Source organism: Micromys minutus (assembly GCF_963924665.1).
Source record: "Micromys minutus genome assembly, chromosome: 29".
NCBI classification, from domain to species: domain Eukaryota; kingdom Metazoa; phylum Chordata; class Mammalia; order Rodentia; family Muridae; genus Micromys; species Micromys minutus.
This window is the reverse complement of record NC_137964.1, coordinates 9108952-9129037: the sequence shown is the minus strand read 5'-3', so window position 1 is coordinate 9129037 and position 20086 is coordinate 9108952. Positions and strand designations below refer to the sequence as shown.

Sequence of the window (20086 nt, the reverse complement as noted above, 5' to 3'; positions counted from 1 at the left end):
TATATCTTAAGCGTATTCTTGAGTCATCGTTAGTAACTGGGAGGAATGAAGTCCACACGTTAGAAGGTCTACTAGCCATGCCATCGTCAACACTGTTGGAATCCACTCAACATCTTTGCGACAATAAGCAACACACTTCCTTAACATTTTCCAAATGGGAACAAAAATCTGAGATGATGAGTCCAATAGTTAACCGGGATGAACCTTTCTAACTCTGCACACAGGAGTCCTGTGGTAATTCATTTAGTTTTCCCACCTGCTCCACCCAAGTAATTGTTGGCATCAGCCTGTCTGCTGCCTGCAGCATGACTCTGGTATGGACGGCTTCATGCATCTAAGCTGGCAGAGGGGAGAAGGGTCAGAGCCCAAAAGGAATCTCCTTCCTCTGGTTCCACATGTTCCAGAGGAGCAGATTCACATTCCCTGATGTGGCTGGTTGGCTCTCAGAGCTTTGCCTGAGCTGAGGCCGAAGACCACAATAAAAGGCTATGGTTTTGGGCCCAGAGCCTTCTGAGAGCTCTCGAAGTCTCCTGCCAAACCATGTCTCTGCTTTCTCCTACATGGAAATACCAAAATACTTGGTTTGGAAGCATAAAGCTGATTAGATGCCACCAAGCTTATCTCAAAACAAACAAAAAACAACTGATTAAATGCCAACAAGTATGCATTTAAAAGCAACACATACTTTTCCTTTAACTCCTCTGCCTTCTGAGTTATGGACTCTGAGCAGCCATCACTGACTTGCATGACCATAGCTCCACTCCATCATTCACAGAACCAGCAGAGTGCTCCGTAACCAAAGGCTCTCACTAAGAATAAACACCACCAGATGCTTCTGACATTCATCCCTGGTCACACACCATGCACTATTGGCTTTGACTATTGTCATTTTCAGAAGAAAAATATGCACATGTAGCAAAGTTTCATACTTTGTTCATGCAGTGTGGATGTTTGTGGTTTATATAAGAGGAGTCTGTCTGTACTGGCTGTCTACAGGTGGCGGAGAGAACGGAGAACAGAACAGCACTTTTAGCAGGATTCACAAGGTTAAATATCAGCTGCGTGGTAGTGGCACATGCCTTTGATCCCAGGACTCGGGAGGCAGAGGCAGGTGGATCTTTGACTTTGAGGCTAGCCTGGTCAACGGAACCAGTTCCAGGACAGCCAGGGCTATAGAGAAACCTTGTCTTGAAAACTAAAACAAAAAGTTAAATTTTATAAATAGCATAATTCCTGTTATGTAAGACTTGTTCACTCTGCTCTAGGTTGGGTCTCCAGGACATGAAGACCAAATTATTTTGTGAACAAAATTTAAATCACTAAGAGAGGAGGAACACTTTATGGCTGAGGCTCAGTGAGAGCATCTACCTGCCAATGGGGCTGTGGTCAGGGGAGGAGTCCTAACAAGCCTTGAACCCTCCCTCTGTTTAGTGAAGAGTATGTGTCATTATGCCTGACTGGATCTCTAGCTGGAGTAACTTGGGAGATTACACTGGGTCCGTGAAAGGAGTGACTTTGACGACCCTGTAGCTGATAAGGATGGACAGCTGGCTGGAGGTAAACATCAGTGTCTGTCTGTTTATCCTACAGGATGCAGCTCTGTCAGAACCAATCATGCAGGAAAGAACACTATTTCATAGGAGTTCCTGCTAAAAAACAAAACACCCCCCCCCCAAAAAACAAAACAAAAAAACCCTTCAAAAACAGGAACCAAACTAAAACAGACCATGTAGTTAAAGTCACCATACCCAGGCAGTGACTCAAACTAAAAGCAAAGCTGTTTATTTTGTAGGTAAAATAGCACTTGTAGTGATCAAGTCTAATCCTAAAGATTTTATATTAGTTAATGTACAACCTGCTTTAGCTACACCAACACAGAAGCAGGCAGAGCACATGTATAGTAAACACTTCAGTAAATGTTCTTGTCCTGCCACAAGGACACTTATGAACAGTCTGGAACTGTACACATCTTACAAACTGGGAGGCTAAGACTCAGCAGCTAACTTCCCACAGCTGTCGTCTCTATTGTCCCTGAGACTTCTTCTTGGAGTCCTACATGCTGGTCTGGCCTCTGTGCTGGCTGGGGGTTCTTCTGTCCTTGGAGAACAGCAGTCCTTGTGGAATCACTGGGAAACACTTGTTCATTTCCCCTCACTGAGTCAGGCACAAGGGCCTGGGTACTGAGCAAGGCAAGTTCCTCATCAGCTACTGAATCACAGTCCAGAAGAGAAACACCACTGGCCTTCTGAAGTGGTGTCCTCCTTCGAGGGGAACTGAGTTCTTGTTTTTTTATAGGTGTTGTGTATTTGGCACCACAGCTCCGTGGTGGCTGAAAAGCCTTCTGTGCAGCTGGAGAGACAAAGGTACAGATGGGACTGACCGGGGGAGGTAAGGGTAGCCGGCTTAGGAAATCCAAGGCTCTTCTTTTTCGACAGGTTTTTGGGTCGTCAATCTCATTCTCCTCAGTACAAGACTTTGCTGCCATCTGGGCCGAGTGAGCCAGGGGCGTAGATTTCCCTTTTGGTGTGCAATGGGATAAAGGACTTTGATAATTTTGCTGATTAGTAGGTGAAGTCCTCTAACAAAACACAAAAGAGGGAGCCTATCATAATATATACTTGTATATAAGGAAATAAGAATTAACTTTTCAAAAAGAATTAACATTTCATTAAAAAACACTTAACACACACCAATAGGGCACATTCTTTCTTATCCAGTTGCTAAAGAGCAATTGTCAAAAAAACATTCATGCTGTTACTCTTAACCCATAGGAAATAATTTTGCAAAATGAGTGATGAAATAAAAATGTCCAGAAAAAGAAATGAAGAGATCCTAATATAAGATTAAAAACAAACACATGACATCATTTATGCTTTAACTTCCCCAAAGTGTTACAACCCCTCCAAAATGACAGGCTTGTCAAAATCATTTTAAAAAGGACACGTACTGCTTGACAACTGCTTCTTCTGAACTTTTACTTATTTAGTGTGTGTACATGTTGCTTATGTGCATGTGTGTATGTGTGCATGCAAGTACTCACACGCTGACACATACCTAAGGAAGTCAGAGGACTGCCTATAGGAGTCTGTTCTCTACTTCCTCCACAGAGACAGAGAACATGGCTGACCTGCAGCAGTTCTAACAGCTTTCTTTTCTCTAGTCCTGAGTCACAGGCAACCGTTTAACTTCTTTCTTTGCCAGGCTCCTAACTGCAACAGGGGTCTTCTTGTATGGGGGAGGCTTGCTTTATTGAATTAGGGTGCTAAGCAGTGCCACCAATCCGGCCAGCCCTAGCAACCCGGTGCGCCCTGTGATTAATGAGCAACCTGAGCTTAGAAAGTAAGCAGCAGCTAGGGGCCAGCTTTTCTAGCAATAGGACTTTGCAAGTACATGTTCTCAAAGTGCCAACAACGTAGTTTGTTCCCAGAGTTTTACATTCATACTTTAACAGATAGAATACAATAGCTACAGCAAGCTAACCACAGGTTAAATGCAGTTTAGTTCCACCATGTTTGCTAGGACATAAGAAACATACCTGACATCCATACTAACTCACCGGTAACTGACCTCCTGTAGCAAGGAGATCTGAAGTGGAGCAAGCAGAGGTTGGGTAAGGCTTGCAGGTGGGGTCTCTGTTTGGGGTGAACCACTTTGGACTGTCTCCCTTAAGCACGTGTATAAGCTTCTTTTCTGCCTCCTTGTAAAATGTATCGATATTCTAAGAGAATAAATTGAAAAAGCCTGTCCTGAGTAGCTAATTCACACATTTATCTTCTCAGAAAGTATTTTCTTTCAGAAATAAAACATTCAGAACATAAAAATGAGATGTATTTTTGTTTGTTCTTTAGCTAGGTTCTTGATACACACACACATATATATATGTATGTATGTATGTATGTATGTATGTATTTGGTGAGGAGGGGGCTATGGCCTGGTGCTCACTGTATAGCCAAAGGTAGCACTGAAGTTCTGGACCTGCAGGCATGTGCCATCATGCCTGTTGAGACACTCAAAATTTGACAGCAACTTTTAAGGACATAGATGTAAACCCAGTTCCCAGTAGTGTGGTGAGGAGGAGGGTGTGAATGAGCACACATGGGTGTGTGTGGGAATAAGCACATGTGCTCATGTGTGGGATCACTGGGCTGAAAGCACTCTCCAGGCACCTGTTGGTCCAGCTTCCAAGTCCCTAATCTCACCTCAATAGCATGCTTCATTTTGTTGACTCTCTCCTGAAAGTAGGCCTCCTTTGGATTGGCAGAAAATATGGAAAAATTCCCAGCAAATAAAGTCGGCACTCCTGATGTGGATTCTGGCTGGCACTGGAGGTTGCTCGCAGCAATGAGCACGCGTGGCTTTATGTCTTCATTAAGGTCTATCACAAATTTCACCACTAATAAATTAAGGCATTCATCTGACAGGTAGACCAAAGGAGCAAGACCTAGGATGAAAACGCCAGTCATCATTATCTTTAGAACTGCTAAGACTCCGATGCATATGGGATTTCTAGAATGACCCATTATTTAAGGTGTTAAAATTTCAGTGCGGAACCTTCCGAGGCCCCAGGGCAGCACTCACACTGATAGTTGCTCGGGAGAGTGTACATTTGATGCACTGTTCTGAAGAAAACACTGGCATTGCCTAGCAAAGTTATGTACATCTCACCTTTCCACTCAGTGTTCTTACTTCTAGCACTCCACTCTGAAGACTGATGACCAATAAAAGTAAAATCACATGAGCAAGGGTCAAGATAGCAGCTGCACCACGGTCACTCGCTGTAGTATTGTCTGAAACTATGAAATGCCGGAAGCAACCTCATCAAAACTGTCACTCACGTGGGGGTAACTGTTGCACAACACAAACCACACAATGGTTTCCTGGGCAGCTGTAAAAAGAAGGAAGAAAAGCCCACAGCAGTGCTAACTAAGAAACACTCTCCGGAAAGACTACAGTGTCGTCCTGCATAGCAGGAGAGAGACAGGGAGAATGCACACACATTTCTACTCCTCTGAACCAAGAATGAGGAAGGCTGAACAGGAAGCAGAGTAGGTGAGGTCTGGAGAGGCAGAAGAGGACCAGACTCAGGGAAGAGTTCCCCAGGAAGGAAAGATACTTCTCCAAGCACAGCTTCTATATGGCCCTGACTCTTACAATCAGTAATAGACCTTAGTTTTACTTGTTGGCTTTTGTTTTTTCAAGACAGGGTTTCTCTGTGTAGCCCTGGCTGTCTTGGAACTCGTTCTATAGACCAGACTGGCCTTGAACTCACGGAGAATCAGCCTGCCTCTGCTTCCTGAGTCCTGTGATTAAAGGCATGCACTCCTCCCCAACATCTGTAGACCTCAGTTTCCCCATCCACTTCCCAGAGGAACCAGAGTTGATTCAGGACTGCAGCACAGACCACAGATGAACTGGCAGCACCTTGTGTTGCTAAAATGTAAAGAACTGTTTAAAAAGTGAAGGGGACTTACTGAAAGCTATGGGTGGCCTGGACCTGGGCAGCCCCAGGATGTACCTAGGTCAGGCTCTCCCCACTGGACAGGGGCAGGCCCAAGAGGTACTAAGGCTAGCCTCTCCTCTACTTTCTTGAGTAATGATTTCCTGACCTTTCTGAATCTCTACCTTCCACATACTGACCTCAGTGGATGGATGATTTTGTTCCCTGTCAGCAAGAAAACAAAAGCAATCAGAAGAGGTCTGTGCAAGTGTCTAGCTCTCCATCAACTTCTGCATTGGTGGCCCTATGTACTTTTGCCTGTCTGCTGATGGCTATGGCTTGTCTCATCAGAGTGTCTGGATACACAATGTCCTGTGCTGACTGCCCAGTGTCATCCTTTACTCTCTTCCTTAGCTTCTTCAGCACACACTGTGCTCTCAGTGTGCCAGGAATACATTACCTGAAAACTATTCTCTTGATCATAATTCTAACAACCACTTTCTTTCCATTCCCTTTAAACAAGTGACAAATCAGAGAAAGATTTGACAGAATGAATCAGAAATAGGATAAGCCCAACTCTCACAAGGACAGGAAAAAGGCTAGAGCAGAACAGGGGGAGAAGAGAGAAAGAGGCAAGCAGCAGTTTTATAAAGAGGAGCTAGACACAGGGGGTGTGGAGTGTGTGTGTGTATGTGTGTATGTTACCAGGACAGTTTTACAGAGACAGGTTACAGAGAAAATAAGCTAGACACAGGTGAAGATAGAATTAGCCAGAGAATGAGGAGCCAGAAGATTAGAACAGATTGCCAGGGGCTGGAGAAATGGCTCAATGGCTGTTCTTCCAGAGGTCCTGAGTTCAAATCCCAGCAACCACATGGTAGCTTACAACCATCTGCAATGGAATCTGATGCCCTTTTCTGGTGTGTCTGAGGTCAGTTACAGTGTACTCATATAAATAACACCTAAATAAATCTTGAAAAAAAGAAAAGAACAGATTTCCAGAGTTAGTTTGAAGCCAAGCAGAGCCTTCAGTCAGAGGCTGAAAGAAGCTTCTGTGAGCTTGAATCAGTCAGCTTAGAGAGGAGTTTGGGCCGGAACAGCTGAGTTGAACCAGCCAGCCATTGTTCAGAAAGAACCAGAAAGGGTGAGCTTATTCAGCAATAAGCCTCCAAGACAATTACATCTGGTGAATAAGAAACCTTTACACCAGACATTTTTGAAACAGCCATACCCACCACCTCTAGTCCCCCACTCTTCTTGTTCTGCTCAGTCAGCTAGTCTCTCTCCAGGGAAAGGACTGCGCCACAGTGCCAAAGCCTCATCTCACACCAGTGCTGGTCAAGAGCTTTGGACAGGCTTAATCACACACACAGCAATGTGTTTCTTTCAACTACTATGCCCCTTAGCATTTGCCCAGCTCTCGGGCCCTTCTCTGCATTCACTGCTTCCTTTCTCTGTGCCCCATTCCTGATACCCAAGTGTCCAAACTGAGTCCCCTGCCTCTTCTTGTCCACTCAGAGAGGATGCATCCAGTCTCATGGCTTTGCATCTCTCTTGTATACCAATGTCATTAAAATCTGCATCTTCAGCTCTGATTACCGCTGGAGTGTTGTCTGCTCTGAAGTTCACATGTCTGTGAACATAGCTGTGGAGTGACCACATCTCCTCAGAAGCTGCCCATGCAGCTGAGACGCCAGTGGGAAACCATGCTCCCCTGCTGTTATCAAGTCTTCCCTTTTCAAGTAGCAATCCCAATCTTCCACAGCTTCGGACCACACCCTGTTCCCCCACCCTCATAGGGTGACCACCTCATCATGTCCATAGCTTCTGTCTACTTCATCATCCTCTCCTGCCTGGATCCTTACCATGGCACCCTCCTGGTGTCCCTGTGTGCACCCATGTCTTCTACTTTGTATTTTCAATGAAGCAGCTCAAGTGATATGTGAAAAGGTCAACGCCTGCCCTCCTCTACCTTCCCACCACCATTTAAGTAAAAGTTAACGTATGTATCAGCCAGCAAGACGGCTCAGTGGGTAAAGGTGATTGCTGTGTAACCCTGAAAGTCCATGTTCAATCCCCAGACCCTTCATCAAGGTATACAGAAGGAACCATCTTCATAAAGCTGACTTGCCCTCTGACCTCTGTATTAGTGCCACACATAATAATCAATATCAAATTTAAAAGTATATCCAAGCACCCATACAACCTAGTTCTTCTGTGCCTCTCTCTGCTCTATAGCAAAGCTTACAGCCTCCCAGGGAACTCTCCCCAGGTTCTACAGGCTTTTTTTCCAGTTTTTTTTTTTTTTTTTTTTTTTTTCTGGTCCAATACAAACATTAATTGAGGTCTTTTCTGAAACTGTCCAAAATGGCAGACGAGCATCAGCTCTCTGTCCCCATGTCCTTTCTTCTGATGTCAGTTCTTCCCTTTAGCCCTCTATTGTTTTGTTTGTTACCTCCTCTTCTCTTCCTCCTCCTCCCCCCACCACAGTGTTCCCAGGAAGGAATTCTTCTCTGCTATGCACCTGGCATGGAACAATTACTCAAGAAATACTGATGGAATTCACTCATAAGCTACCCACCTTCTAAAACAATCAGTGTGTGAACTCATTGTGACTCAGATGACAGGGAATGGCATGGTAATGTGGCCGATGAACAGGACAGTCAGACAAAACCCCCACATCTGCCAGACACTACTCACCAAGCACAACAGGGAAGGAAGGAGAGCAGGAAGGAGGAACGGAAGGAAAGGGAGGGTTAGCAGGCACAGTGGAGGACAGAATGCAACCTGTAAGGAAAACCCCACAGAACCAGAAAATTCCTAGGATTTTCACAGTGACTCTGCTATGAAACTTTAGACCCTCAGGATTGGGGACAACAAACAGATGTGTGTGACAGAAAGGAGACAAAGGACCACAGAAACTGACAGCATTTGTGCAGGATATTTGATCACACTGTGAACCCTGGGATTGTGTTATTTACTGAAACAAACCTGTTTCTAGTTGTGGTGTGGCTCATCCTTAGCACACACCGCTGGCTTGGACTATAGAAATGCCCTTACGTACACACCTTTCATCCCAAACAGTGTAGGTGAGGTTAGTCTGTAGAAGAAAGCAGCCATGTTTGAAAGTCTAAGTGAGGGGCAAACAAAGTGGTGAACTGGAAATAGTTCTGACAGAATGAGTCAGAGACAGCTATTCCTAACTCTCATAAAGAAAAAGAGGCTACTTAAGAGAGCACCACAGAAAAAAAAAGAGAGAGAGTAAGAAGCAGTTTTACTGGGACAGTTACAGAAAGACAGGTTGCAGAGAGAGAACAGTCTAGACACAGGTGAAGACAGAATAAGCCAGAAAACGAGAAGGAGCCAGACGATGAGAACATATTGAGAAAGTTAGTATGAGGTCAAGCAATTCAGTCAAGAAGAGCGAGATTGAATCAGTCAGCGTGGAGAGGAGTTTAAGCCAGAACAGAGTTCAGAGCTGAACTAGCCGCCAAAGATCAGAGAGAACTAGAAAAGGTATGCTTATTCAGCAGTAAGTCTCGGGCTGTAAACATTCTAGGCCTAGATTAGATTGTATGGAGGCCAGAAGCTTCCAGGACTAGGCCCAGGTTAGCAGATGGAGGCAGTGAGCCTCAGAGATGACAATTACCACATGAGAATAAAGCTATCTTTAGAGTGCCAAGGAGGACAGTGACGCTAAAGGAAGAACATGGCTTTGGGAGAGGAGCAGGAAGCAGGGCCTCCTGCAAGGCTACATTTGACCAACAACATTGAAGGCACAAAAGGCCAGCATGGGTGTCTATGGGAACAGTGAGGGCAATTGATGTAACAACAAGGACCCGGTTAAAGTGCAATGAGGAAGAACCAGGAGCTAATGCTGAGGCATCTGGATACAACAGACAATCAAGAAATGGAAGGCTTGTGCCTACAAGGGATCCTGGTTGGACTTCAACATTTGTGCAGCACTCTGGTGAAAAGGAAAGAGCTTTGTAGATAAAATGCACAATAAAACAGGGAGGGACAGAGGTTAGTGTCCATATCTGCCGAGCAGTGTGGGCCCTAGGTGTGAGGCTCAGAACTACAAAATAAGACTATATATAAATAAACGCATAAAAGAGATAAATATAGCCAAGATGTTGGAGAATATTAAAAGTTTAAGAGATCAAAGGTTGGAATGTTCTACTAATAGGTCAGATTATAATTATCTGATTATAACTACTGAAAAATCACTTTACAAAGTTAAACCACAAAATAGAATATAAGTTGTTCTTCTGAAATACTATCAAATTGATTTTTATTAAGAAACAAGGCAGTTGGGCTGTGGTGGCACACACTTTTAATCCCAACTCTCAGGAGGCAGAGGCTGGTGGATCTCTGAGTTTGAAGCCAGCCTGATCTATAGAGCAAGTTCCAGGACAGCCGGACGGCCAGGACCACACAGGGAAACCCTATCTTGAAAACCAAAAGAAAAGAAGGAAGAAAGGAAGGGAGGGAGGGAAGGAGAAACAAAGAAAGGGTGCTAAAGGCTAACAGGATGGCTCTATGTGTAAAGGTACTGGACATCAAGCCTGATATCTTGGGTTTGATCTCTGGGCCCCACTGCAGAAGAGAGCTGACTCCTATAGGCTGTCCCCTGACCTTCACATACTAGCAGGCAAACCCACATATACAGAAAAATACATTTAAGTAAATACAAAAATTACTTTTCCATCACTGCTTATCAAGTCTACCAGTGAAGCTCCACTAGTTATTAGTTTAAAAGCTTAAAAGACAATGGTTTTCCCTGGATGGTGGTGGCACATCTTTAATCCCAGCACTCAGGAGGCAGAGGTAGGTAGATCTCTGAGTTCATGGCCAACCTAGTCCATAGAGTGAGTTGCCAGGGCCACACACACACAAAAAAAAAAAAAAAAAAAAAAAAACCCTGTGTCAGAAACCAAACCAAACCAAACCAAAAATAATCCAAATTTAAAAGGGCAATGTTTTTCAAGAGAACCAATGAAAAGCTACATTAGGTACACTGTACATTACCTATTGGTTTTACAACAGAAACTACAACTCCTACGACATCCACTTCAGAACAAGGAGGCTGAAAGGCTGGATCTGACAGTCTGCTGAAGTGAAGGGCCTCCCTGGGTTGGTAAACCTGGAGTAAGGTCTCACTGGAAGCCTACAGAAAGCAGAACAAAGTCAGTATATTAAGACTCTAAGAAGAGCTCTGCATTTATCAAGATGAAAACTGGGTAAGGAGGGGTGCAGACCGGCAGCGGTTGATACTGAGTTCTTTTTGTGGCTGTTAACTGGATGCCGGGTCGTTCAAATTTATTCTTTGATTTTGACACTGCAAGATGATAGATTCTGTATCTCTTTCCTTCTGTTAACAGGGAGGATAAGTCTGATGATGGACGCCAGATACTCAACAGAGCTGTTCAGAGAAAGAGAGGGACATGATAGGTAGACACACTGGTGACCACTGAAAGACCCAAGGTTCCCTGCTTAATGGGTGGGTGCTCGAACCCCATTTTACTCATCTGATTTTACATGAATTCATACTTTGTCATTTGGAAAATCACCTTTTAATTTAACAAACTGGATTTAAAAAAAAACACACACACACAACTTGCACACTGACCTGATTTTTCTTTTTTCTTGTAGCTTGTAACACGGAGCTTCCACACAGTTGTGACATCCCTTGATAAACCCTCTTCTTGCTCAGCGGACTCCAGGGCCTTCCTGAACTCTGATTGGATCCGTGCTTGCTTCTTATCATTCAGCATTTGTCTGTAGTTGTTCAAGGCTCTTATCTGCTCTTCACTGAGACAAGCCTGTGGGCATCAAAACACTGAGACAGCAGACACAACAGCAGTCAAGGCTGCCACCCGTGAAGCCAGACCAGACCGGAGGGTGCTGATCACTATTCAGGTCCACACAATGCTCTCACAACCTCAAACTGCCTGAGTCCCTGTGACAGATTTCCCTAGGGCTAAGCCAAACCTTGAATACTGAGTCTTGTAACCACAAGCAGCACACCTACATTTCAAATGGCTTACACAGACATTAACAGAAGGACAGATCTGTGCCAGGTAAGGGTCCTAACTCAACCTTCACAAGCAGTCCAGGATTTTCGGTGTTGGAGACACGGAGAGAATCAACAACTGCACAGCTGACACAGGAGAGGCTGGCTCAATGGCTTTCTATCCTTATCTCCTGTTAATAAACTTCATTTAAAAATGATTAATTTATTATGTGTACTGGTATTTTACTTGCACGTATGTCTGTGTGAGGGTGTCAAATCACTTGAAGTGCACTTGAGAGGCAGAGGTAGGCAGATTTTTTCTGAGTTTAAGGCCAGTCTGTTATACAGAGCAAGTTCTAGGACAGCCAGGGTTATAAGAAGAAACCCTATTTCAAAAACAAAAACAAAATGAAAAAAATAGTATTTGAGTGTGTGTAAGTCAGAAGAAAACTGGAAGAAGCTGGTTCTCTGCTTGTATCCTTTCGGTCAAAGGGACTGAATTCAGGCTGTCAGGCTTGGCAGTAGGAGCCTTTTCCAACTGACCTTCTCTCTGGTCTTTTGTCTTCACATTAAACTATGTTTATGTAATACATAAACTCACAAACTCTTTCATTCTCTACTTGGTGCAGAATCAAGAACTTGCCACAGAATCCCTTTTGAGAGGTGCAGAATTTCAACATGGGCTTTCCATAATGGCCGGCAGAACAGCTTCCCAAAGGGCTCTTCCTCACCTCAAGGTGGTCTGGGTCTGATGCATCCTGGACTGCTGCATAGAGCTCTGCACCGTCCTGCAGAGCATGGACCTCCTGCCGTGTGAGTTCACGGGACAGCACACACCTCTGTGTTGCGTCTTCTGCAGAAGGTGGGGAGGAAAGCATCACTGATCGGCTAAACCCACAACTTGGGAGTGAATACTAACGTCAAACAAAAGCACCCAAAGGAGGGAGGTTAGACAGTAAAGAGCCACCAAGAGCAGCAGGACGGCTCAGCTGATGATGGCACTAGTCACCAAGCAGAATAGCGGGTCTGATCTTTAGAACCCACAAGGTAGGACAGAACCAACTTAGAAGCTGTTCCTGACTTCGGTACATGCACTGTGACAGGAAAAAAAAACATAAAAAGAAACCCCACTGCTATTTACTAATAGCTTCCTTTAAGAAGAGGAGGAAGAGGAAGAGGAAAGGAAGCAGCAACAGCAGAAGACAATGACGATGACTGTTGTCGTCACAGTTAAAGCACCGTATACAGGGGTTTATTTGTAACTTGTAACTTAAATAACTTATTTCTCATATTGATCCATTTACTAAAGAAAATGACATAATCTAATGATAATTTAAAATTAGTTAGATAGTGGAAGACCAATTTACATTTTAGAAACTTGTTTAAGTTATTGTGCATGTGTGTTTGCATACTAGCGCAACACTTGCATGCGTTGTCATGGGATTCCTGGAGCTGGAGTTATAGGTGGCTGTAGGTGGTGCAAACTGAACTCAGGTCTCCTGCAGGACCTGAAAGCACTCGTAACTGCTGGCTTATCTCTCCAGCCCCCTAATCATCTACAGATGTACACATAATACACCTACAGAAAAGTTCTGAGGAAATACATGAAAACACAATCTTTGTAACACCAAGGTAGAAGTCTGTCACTTTCACTGCCTCAATGACCTAAAAAGCTCAGTTCTCAAGGAAGCAATGACAATCAAGATCAATTCAGTTTTTGTTTCTTTGTATGTGTGGTATTTTTTAAGCTTAAAAAACAAAACAAAAAAAAAAAGATGCAAAATTTAAAAAAATGCAATTACTTGATGAGAACTCATGCAATTATAAAACACTGTAAGAAATAACAATTTGGGGCTGGAGAGATGGCTCAGCAGTTAAGATCACTGGCTGCTCTTCCAGAGGTTGTGAGTTCAATTCCCAGCAACCACATGGTGGCTCACAACCATCTGTAATGGGATCTGATGCCCTTTTCTGGTGTGTACAGCTACAGTGTACTCATACATAAAATAAACAAATCTTTAAGAAAAGAGAAAGAAATAACAATTTGTAATACAAAGCCCATTCTACCTTCATGGTCTTTAAACTCTGTGTGGACTTTGGTGAACAAGGCTTCTAGTTTCTTCTGCTGGACCTCTGCAAATCTCAGTGCTTCCTTCTCCTCTTCTCTCTCAGTACGAAATATGTACAATCCAGACACTGTCTTCTCCACCCACTGACAACGTATTGAAGACAGCAAGAAACAATCAGAGTCTCTCCAAACAGAGAGATTACATGGTAAGTTTCAAAAGGTGACATACCTGTAAAGGGTACACTCTCTGAACAATGATGTCCACACAGCCAACATTTCCTCCATCACTGAACAGTGAGGACAAGGGCAGAGGGAAGGGCCTGGGGTCACGAAAGAACCCCAGCTTGCTGTGCCAACGAGCAGGTCGAGTGCTGTTAGCAGAAATCTGCACAAATGAAAGAGGAAGTCAACTTGGAAGTTATACACAGGCCGCTCAGTGGTGGTGCACACAGGCAATCTTAGCACTAGGAAGGCTGAGGAAGGTGGATTTCTGAGTTCGAGGCCAGTCTGGTCTACTAAACTAGTTCCAGGACAGCCAGGGCTACACAGAGAAACCTTGTGTCAAAAAAAAAAAAAAAAAGTTAAATACAAACCAAAACTGAATTCTACTCTATAACTTTCTTTCATTCTTTTGGGATGTTTTAAGAATATCCGTGTGTGTGTGTGTGTGTGTGTGTGTGTGTGTGTGTGTGTAGAGGGTGAAAAAGAAATGGTTCAGCAGTAAGAGCACTGGCTGCTCTGACAGAGCAGAGGATCTTGGTTCAATTCTTAGCAACCACACAACCACACAGACCTCACAACTCTGGTTCCATGGGAACATTCCCCTCTTCTGGGCTCTGAGAGAACTGCCTGCATATGGCAGTGCAGACTGGAAAAACACTCATAAAATAAAGCTTTTTAAAAAATCTCATAAAGATGATTGATAAAGGCAAAAAAAAGTGAGTAACAATGTATTTCTCAAGAAAGCCCTACTGTAGGGCTCGGGTATAATCTACTGCTGTGCACTTGCTCAGCATGTGCAAGGTCTGATCCTCTAGCAGCATGTGTGTGTTTGTGTGTGTGCACCACACCTCTGCTACAGAGGATCAATGTTATTTAAATATTTCAAATAGAAAAACAGGTGAGGGGTGGGAGAAGGCTTAATTGATAAAGGTCACAGCCTGTATGCATGAGGATCTGAGTCTTATCCCCAGAACCCCTGGTAAGATGCCAGGAACAATGGCATAAACTTATAATTCCAGTGCTGGGAAGAAAAGACAGAGGCACAGAGACTCACACTCAGTTCTGGTACAGACTGACTCTTATTCATGAACTGCAAGTACATCTAGTTCAAGAAACAGCTCTGCCTCCTCTAACCAGCAGAAACTGTTAGAAAAACTTGCTTCTTACATTACTAGTACATTGTCAAGAAATTCTATCCTTTATGATCCAAGTAAATACGTTTTAAATACATCACCTCTCCAGAATATCACAGAGTCACAGGCTGGCCCTTGCCCAGAGTGTACAATAATTTAACTTACCTTTAGCCTAAGGGAGTCTGGGGCTTCCAGAGGTGCGCAGGCATCAGGAGAGCCCACCAGCTCTGCTCCCTGTGTGATGATCTTCTGACCCACGGCCAGTCTCCCACTCTTCACGAGAGCTAAGAGTGGAGGGTCTAGCTGGGCCCTGACAGCATACCATCCATCTGTGAGTTCCACCGTGTCTACTTTGTTGGTATCCTCACCACTGGCTTCACTGCCTGAAGCTTCTGTGCTTGGTGAAATGATGTCAGAAACACAGAGGACAAGTGTCCTTGCTGCTGTATCATCTCTTTCCAGTATCTTCTTTAGAGCCGACCTGCTGCTGTTGTCAATTTCCACATCATATCTGAAAAGGAAACAGAAATGCAGATTCTAGGGACGGTACCCCTGGGTTCTCACTGCAAACAAAGCCAGTAAATACTTGAGAAATAATGAAGTTAGTTCATCATAGATGCACAACTTAACTGCAGTCAAGAGAGCTGTGGCACTACCGTGAGGACAGAGTTTAGGTTGCAGCACACACATGACAAGCCGAGTGCTGAGTACGTGCCTGTAACGCCAGCTCTGAGGGCACCGGAGACGGAGAGATGGGGGGAGGTTGGCTTCCATACTAGCTACAAAAACGGGAGCTGTAAGTTCAGAGAGAGACCCTGCCTCAGAGGACTAGGCAGAGTGTATTTGTGGGGGACACCAAATGCCCTCTTCTGGCCTCCATGAATGCATACAGGAGTACAAATCCACACACCCACACCCACAAATAAATAAATAAGCAAATATTTTTAAAAATTAGTTCATTAAACCAGGCATGCTAACATATGTCTTTAGTCCCAGCACTTAGGAGACAGAGGCAAGAGGATCTCTGACTGCAAGGCCAGCCTGGTCTACACAGTCAATTCTAGGATAGCCAGGGCTACACAGAGAAAACCTGTCTAAGAAACAAAGTTCATCAAATACTGAAAAGATAATTTTTAAGATTTTTAGCTAAAACACAGACTGACCACCAACCAAAGAACACGCAGAGGCTGGACCTAGGCCGCCTGCACATTTGTAGATGTGCAGCTTGGTCTTCATGTGGGACCCCTAACAAGTGGGGCACGAGCTCTTTCTGACTGTTGCCCGCCACTGGATCCCCTTCCCCTAACTGGACTGCCTGGTTGGGCTTCAGTAAGAGAGGATGTGCCTAGTCTTGCTGGGACTAGATGTCCAAGGATGGGGTGATACCCAAAGTGGACTTACCCTTCTCTGAAGAAAAGGGGAGGGACGTGTAAGAGCGGGACTGGGAGGAGCTGTAATCAGGATGTAAAGTAAATAAAAAAATAAATTGAAAAAAAATTTAGCTAGAATTATACTGTTTGTATTGTTAAAAAAATACAAAAGGCAAAAATGTTTCATTAACAATCTTTAAGAACTGGATTAAATTAGGTATTCACATGTTAAAAGGTTGAAGAGAGCGATGGGGGAAGAGGAACAAAGGCACGTGAATATCTGTTTGCCTTAATTGGTTGCTGTTACTCAGAACTGGTTCATACACCACCTTGGATATAGAAGTCAGGAGCTACACAGGAAACTGCAGACTGAACGACAGTCACTAACTGACATCCTTTCAACTTGCCTGTATTTTAGTTGAAGCAGTACTCTTTCTGGGTTCAGGCATCTATTAGCAAATTCTTTAGGAAAAGCCAGTTCCATAGCTGCCAGTTTCCATACAATCCACCGGTAGTGGTTAGAGACCCAGACGCTAGAAATAAGCTTTGGATCCACACCTGGAGTGTCACACAGAGCCCTGAGCAGAGAAATACAGTACAATAAAAATATTAGATTCCACAACTGTCACTATTGTCTTGTGCAATGTCATGCAGTAAGCTTGTGAGTCTATACTAGTAAGACAATGTACAACTTCTAAGTTGTTGATGTCTAAGTACTCAGATTTTTCTGGTTATATTACTGACATTTATATATTTCTGTTTAAATCTTAGTGCTTATAATTCTAAATTTTATTAAAATATACAGTGAAAGAGAAAATGACACAAATGGGGAAATACCATAAGGCAAATTCAAACTGAATTTTCTCCCATAATGTATAAAAATATATCCAATTCAAAGAAAACAAAAGGGGCTGGAGAGATGGCTCAGTGGTTAAAAGCACTGACTGCTCTTTCAGAGGTCCTGAGTTCAATTCCCAGTAACTACATGGTGGCTCACGACCATCTGTAATGAGATCTGATGCCCTCTTCTGGTGTGTCTGAAGATAGCTACAGTGTACTCAAATAAAATAAATGTTTTAAAAAATACACTTCATTAAGTCCCAGAATAAATCACATTCAAATTTCAAAAGATTTCAAAAGGATGTGTACCAAAATACACATTAACAAAAGATTCCAGATTTAAAAAAAAAAAAAAAAAAACTAGCAACTTTTAGCTTAAGAAAAGAAAGAGAGAGAGAATACTTAAGCTACCACAAAATCTTTCTGTACACAGCACCTATAAAATTCTTCTTTTCCAGCCTTCCCATCACTGGAGGGGATCAGCCATCCACCATCTGCCAACTGAAAGCCTTTGCCAGCACACAGATCTTCTTTACCAAAGTGATCCTGAATGTCAAACTGAAAACACTCAGCAGTTTTGCTGTTGATGTTTATGCATGCTTTAGAAACACCATACATATAGAGCTGCACAAAACACACGACAGAAACATGATAATAAATGAGTTAAATATACACCTACAATATAAACAAAAGTGAGCTTATCCAGAATTTTTCACCTAAGTACTAAAATAGTCACTATAAAATGATTAACTGGCCCAGGAGTATAACTCAATGATAAAGTGATGCTTAGCATGTGAAAAGCACTGGGTATGAAACATGCACATACACATACACACGCACAGACATGCATATACGAAGTAACACAAACCCGCTCTGTACTAAAAGCATGTTTCTAAACTGCTCACGTATTCAAGAGCTGGTTACACTTTTCATTTCTTCTTGTATCTTCCTGTGGCTACATCTGCCACAAGAAGGCACTGTGGGACAAGCAGATAAGCAATGTCTACCTTCTCCAGTGGAAGGCCATGCTTCTTCAGCAGTAGGCATACTAAAACTGAATGTAACACAGGTTACCACGGTCCCTGCACCAGGCAGACATCCAAGTTCACGAAGTGCTCCATGTTTTCAGCCTGTTATGTTGTACAAATAATAGGTGCCAATAATTTCCTTTTAGAGCCCAGACGTGAAAGTGCAGGCCTACCTGGTGTTTTCTCTCACCCAAGCATGGCCAACCAAGTGGCTGTGTGTTGGAACACGACTCTTCTGCTCAAATTAGGTGACTCCAGTGTTAACTCTGGACTGTTACTTAACCCTCTCACCTGACAAAGTGATAATAACCTTCACAGGAGGCCGTGAGGCCCAAGGCATCGGTCACTGAGGCATGAGACGCTAGCTCTAACAGGAGAGTGTCCAGTGCACACAAAGCTTCAGCACACTCTGTTAGTGTCACAGCTGTCACTTCCAGCCTTCTGCTCAGGAACATTCTACCAAACAGTAATGTCTTCACTCAGATATCAGAACCTGTAGAACGCAGTCACTCACACCCTAAATCAAGGCTGATTAGATTCCCCTAGTGCCTAGCTCAGAGCACTTGCGCCATCAAAACAAACTCGATCTGGAGCACAAGCAGCTGCCTCTCTAGACTGATGAGGAAGCAGAATCACATTTTCCTTTGGTCAGTGGTAATCTGTTCATTCTCTAAACAAGACAACTTGCAGACTCTAGCTAAGAGCGTGAGGTTTCCCTTAGGATCAGTGTACCTGCTTAGGAGAACACGCCAAAGGAACACTGTCTCCTACTGCGGCCTGCAGAGAGATCCGGGGCAGGGTGGATGATTTTATAAGATACAGACTGCCTGGCTGCGGACAGAGATGATGCCTCTCTTTGTTTTTAATTCGTATATCCTGTAGGTCTCGGGCATTCTGAAGGCTTGACATTAAATCTGTTAAAGGATATTTTACAAAAGTGAAGTAAACAGAGTGCTGGTGGCTGGTGCACACCTTTAGTCTCACATTCTGAGGGGCAGTGGCAGGAGGATCTCTGTAAGTTCCAGGCCAGTCTGGTCTGTATAGAGAGAACTTTCTCAAAGAAGCGACAACAAAAATGATGTATTTACTGCTGGGTGGCACACACCTTTATAGTCCCAGCACTCAGGAGGCAGAGGCAGGTGGGTCTCTTGAATTTGAGACCAGCCTTGACTACAAAGCAAATTCCAGGATAGCCAGGGCTACACAGAGAAACCCTGCCTCCACCCTCACACCACCCTCCCTAAAAAGGCACAGCCTGCTTTATGAAAGGTGTGGATCAATTTGTTCTGATTCAACATACAGAGAATGGGGAGCCTAATCCCTGTTAAGTCTTTAGGGTGAATAATGCACAGAAGTACAGGTAATTGTTTTCAGCTCAGTTTTGGAGAAAAATAACATGATAAAAATAATTCCAGTCACAGCAGTCTGCACTATGTCTTGTGGCCTTCTTGCCTTACTCAAGCCTAAGCTAACACTGAACTCCTCACACTTTCCAGTGTTTTCACAGCTGGGTTTATAGTTCCCACAGGAGGCTGGCTTTTTTTTTTTTTTTTTTGAAACAGGGTCTTGCTATGTAGCCCACACTAGCCTTGAACTCACACTGCTCCTGACTCAGACTCTTGGGTGGTGGCATCACAGGCCTGAGCACATCATACCCAGACTTGCACCACCAATACGTTTGTCTTGTGCATACCTGTGTATGTGTGTGCACACACATCTATGTGAAGGCCAGAGGTTAACATGGAGTACTTTAATCCAACACTCTCCACTTTGCTACAGTGTCTCTGACTAAATCCAGATCTCACCAATTTGACCAGGCTAGATGGGCAGACAGCTTTAGGGTCTTCCTGTTTCAGCCTCTTTAGCATCAGAGTTCCATGTGTGTACTACACTTTGATTTTACATGGGTGCTAGAGATCTGAACTCAAGTCTTTATGCTTGTGCAGCAAGCACTTTATCCACTGAAACAGCC

The 20086-nt window shown here is 43.7% G+C and overlaps 1 protein-coding gene across 1 annotated transcript in view; it reads right to left on the bottom strand.

Moving 5' to 3' along the window:
• Nucleotides 1–1812: 1812 nt before the first annotated feature.
• BRCA2 (BRCA2 DNA repair associated) overlaps nt 1813–20086 on the bottom strand; it is a gene marked incomplete at its 5' end in the record, with an annotated part of 41225 nt that continues 22951 nt past the window's right edge. The window contains 13 exons of the mRNA XM_080940501.1: nt 1813–2578; nt 3557–3718; nt 4200–4441; nt 10469–10607; nt 10699–10862; nt 11070–11262; nt 12185–12306; nt 13521–13665; nt 13751–13906; nt 15042–15387; nt 16654–16824; nt 17523–17710; nt 18847–19028. Coding sequence (XP_080796627.1) covers nt 2000–2578; nt 3557–3718; nt 4200–4441; nt 10469–10607; nt 10699–10862; nt 11070–11262; nt 12185–12306; nt 13521–13665; nt 13751–13906; nt 15042–15387; nt 16654–16824; nt 17523–17710; nt 18847–19028 — 2789 coding nt within the window. The 3' untranslated portion in view covers nt 1813–1999. The remainder of the gene's footprint in view (nt 2579–3556; nt 3719–4199; nt 4442–10468; nt 10608–10698; nt 10863–11069; nt 11263–12184; nt 12307–13520; nt 13666–13750; nt 13907–15041; nt 15388–16653; nt 16825–17522; nt 17711–18846; nt 19029–20086) is intronic.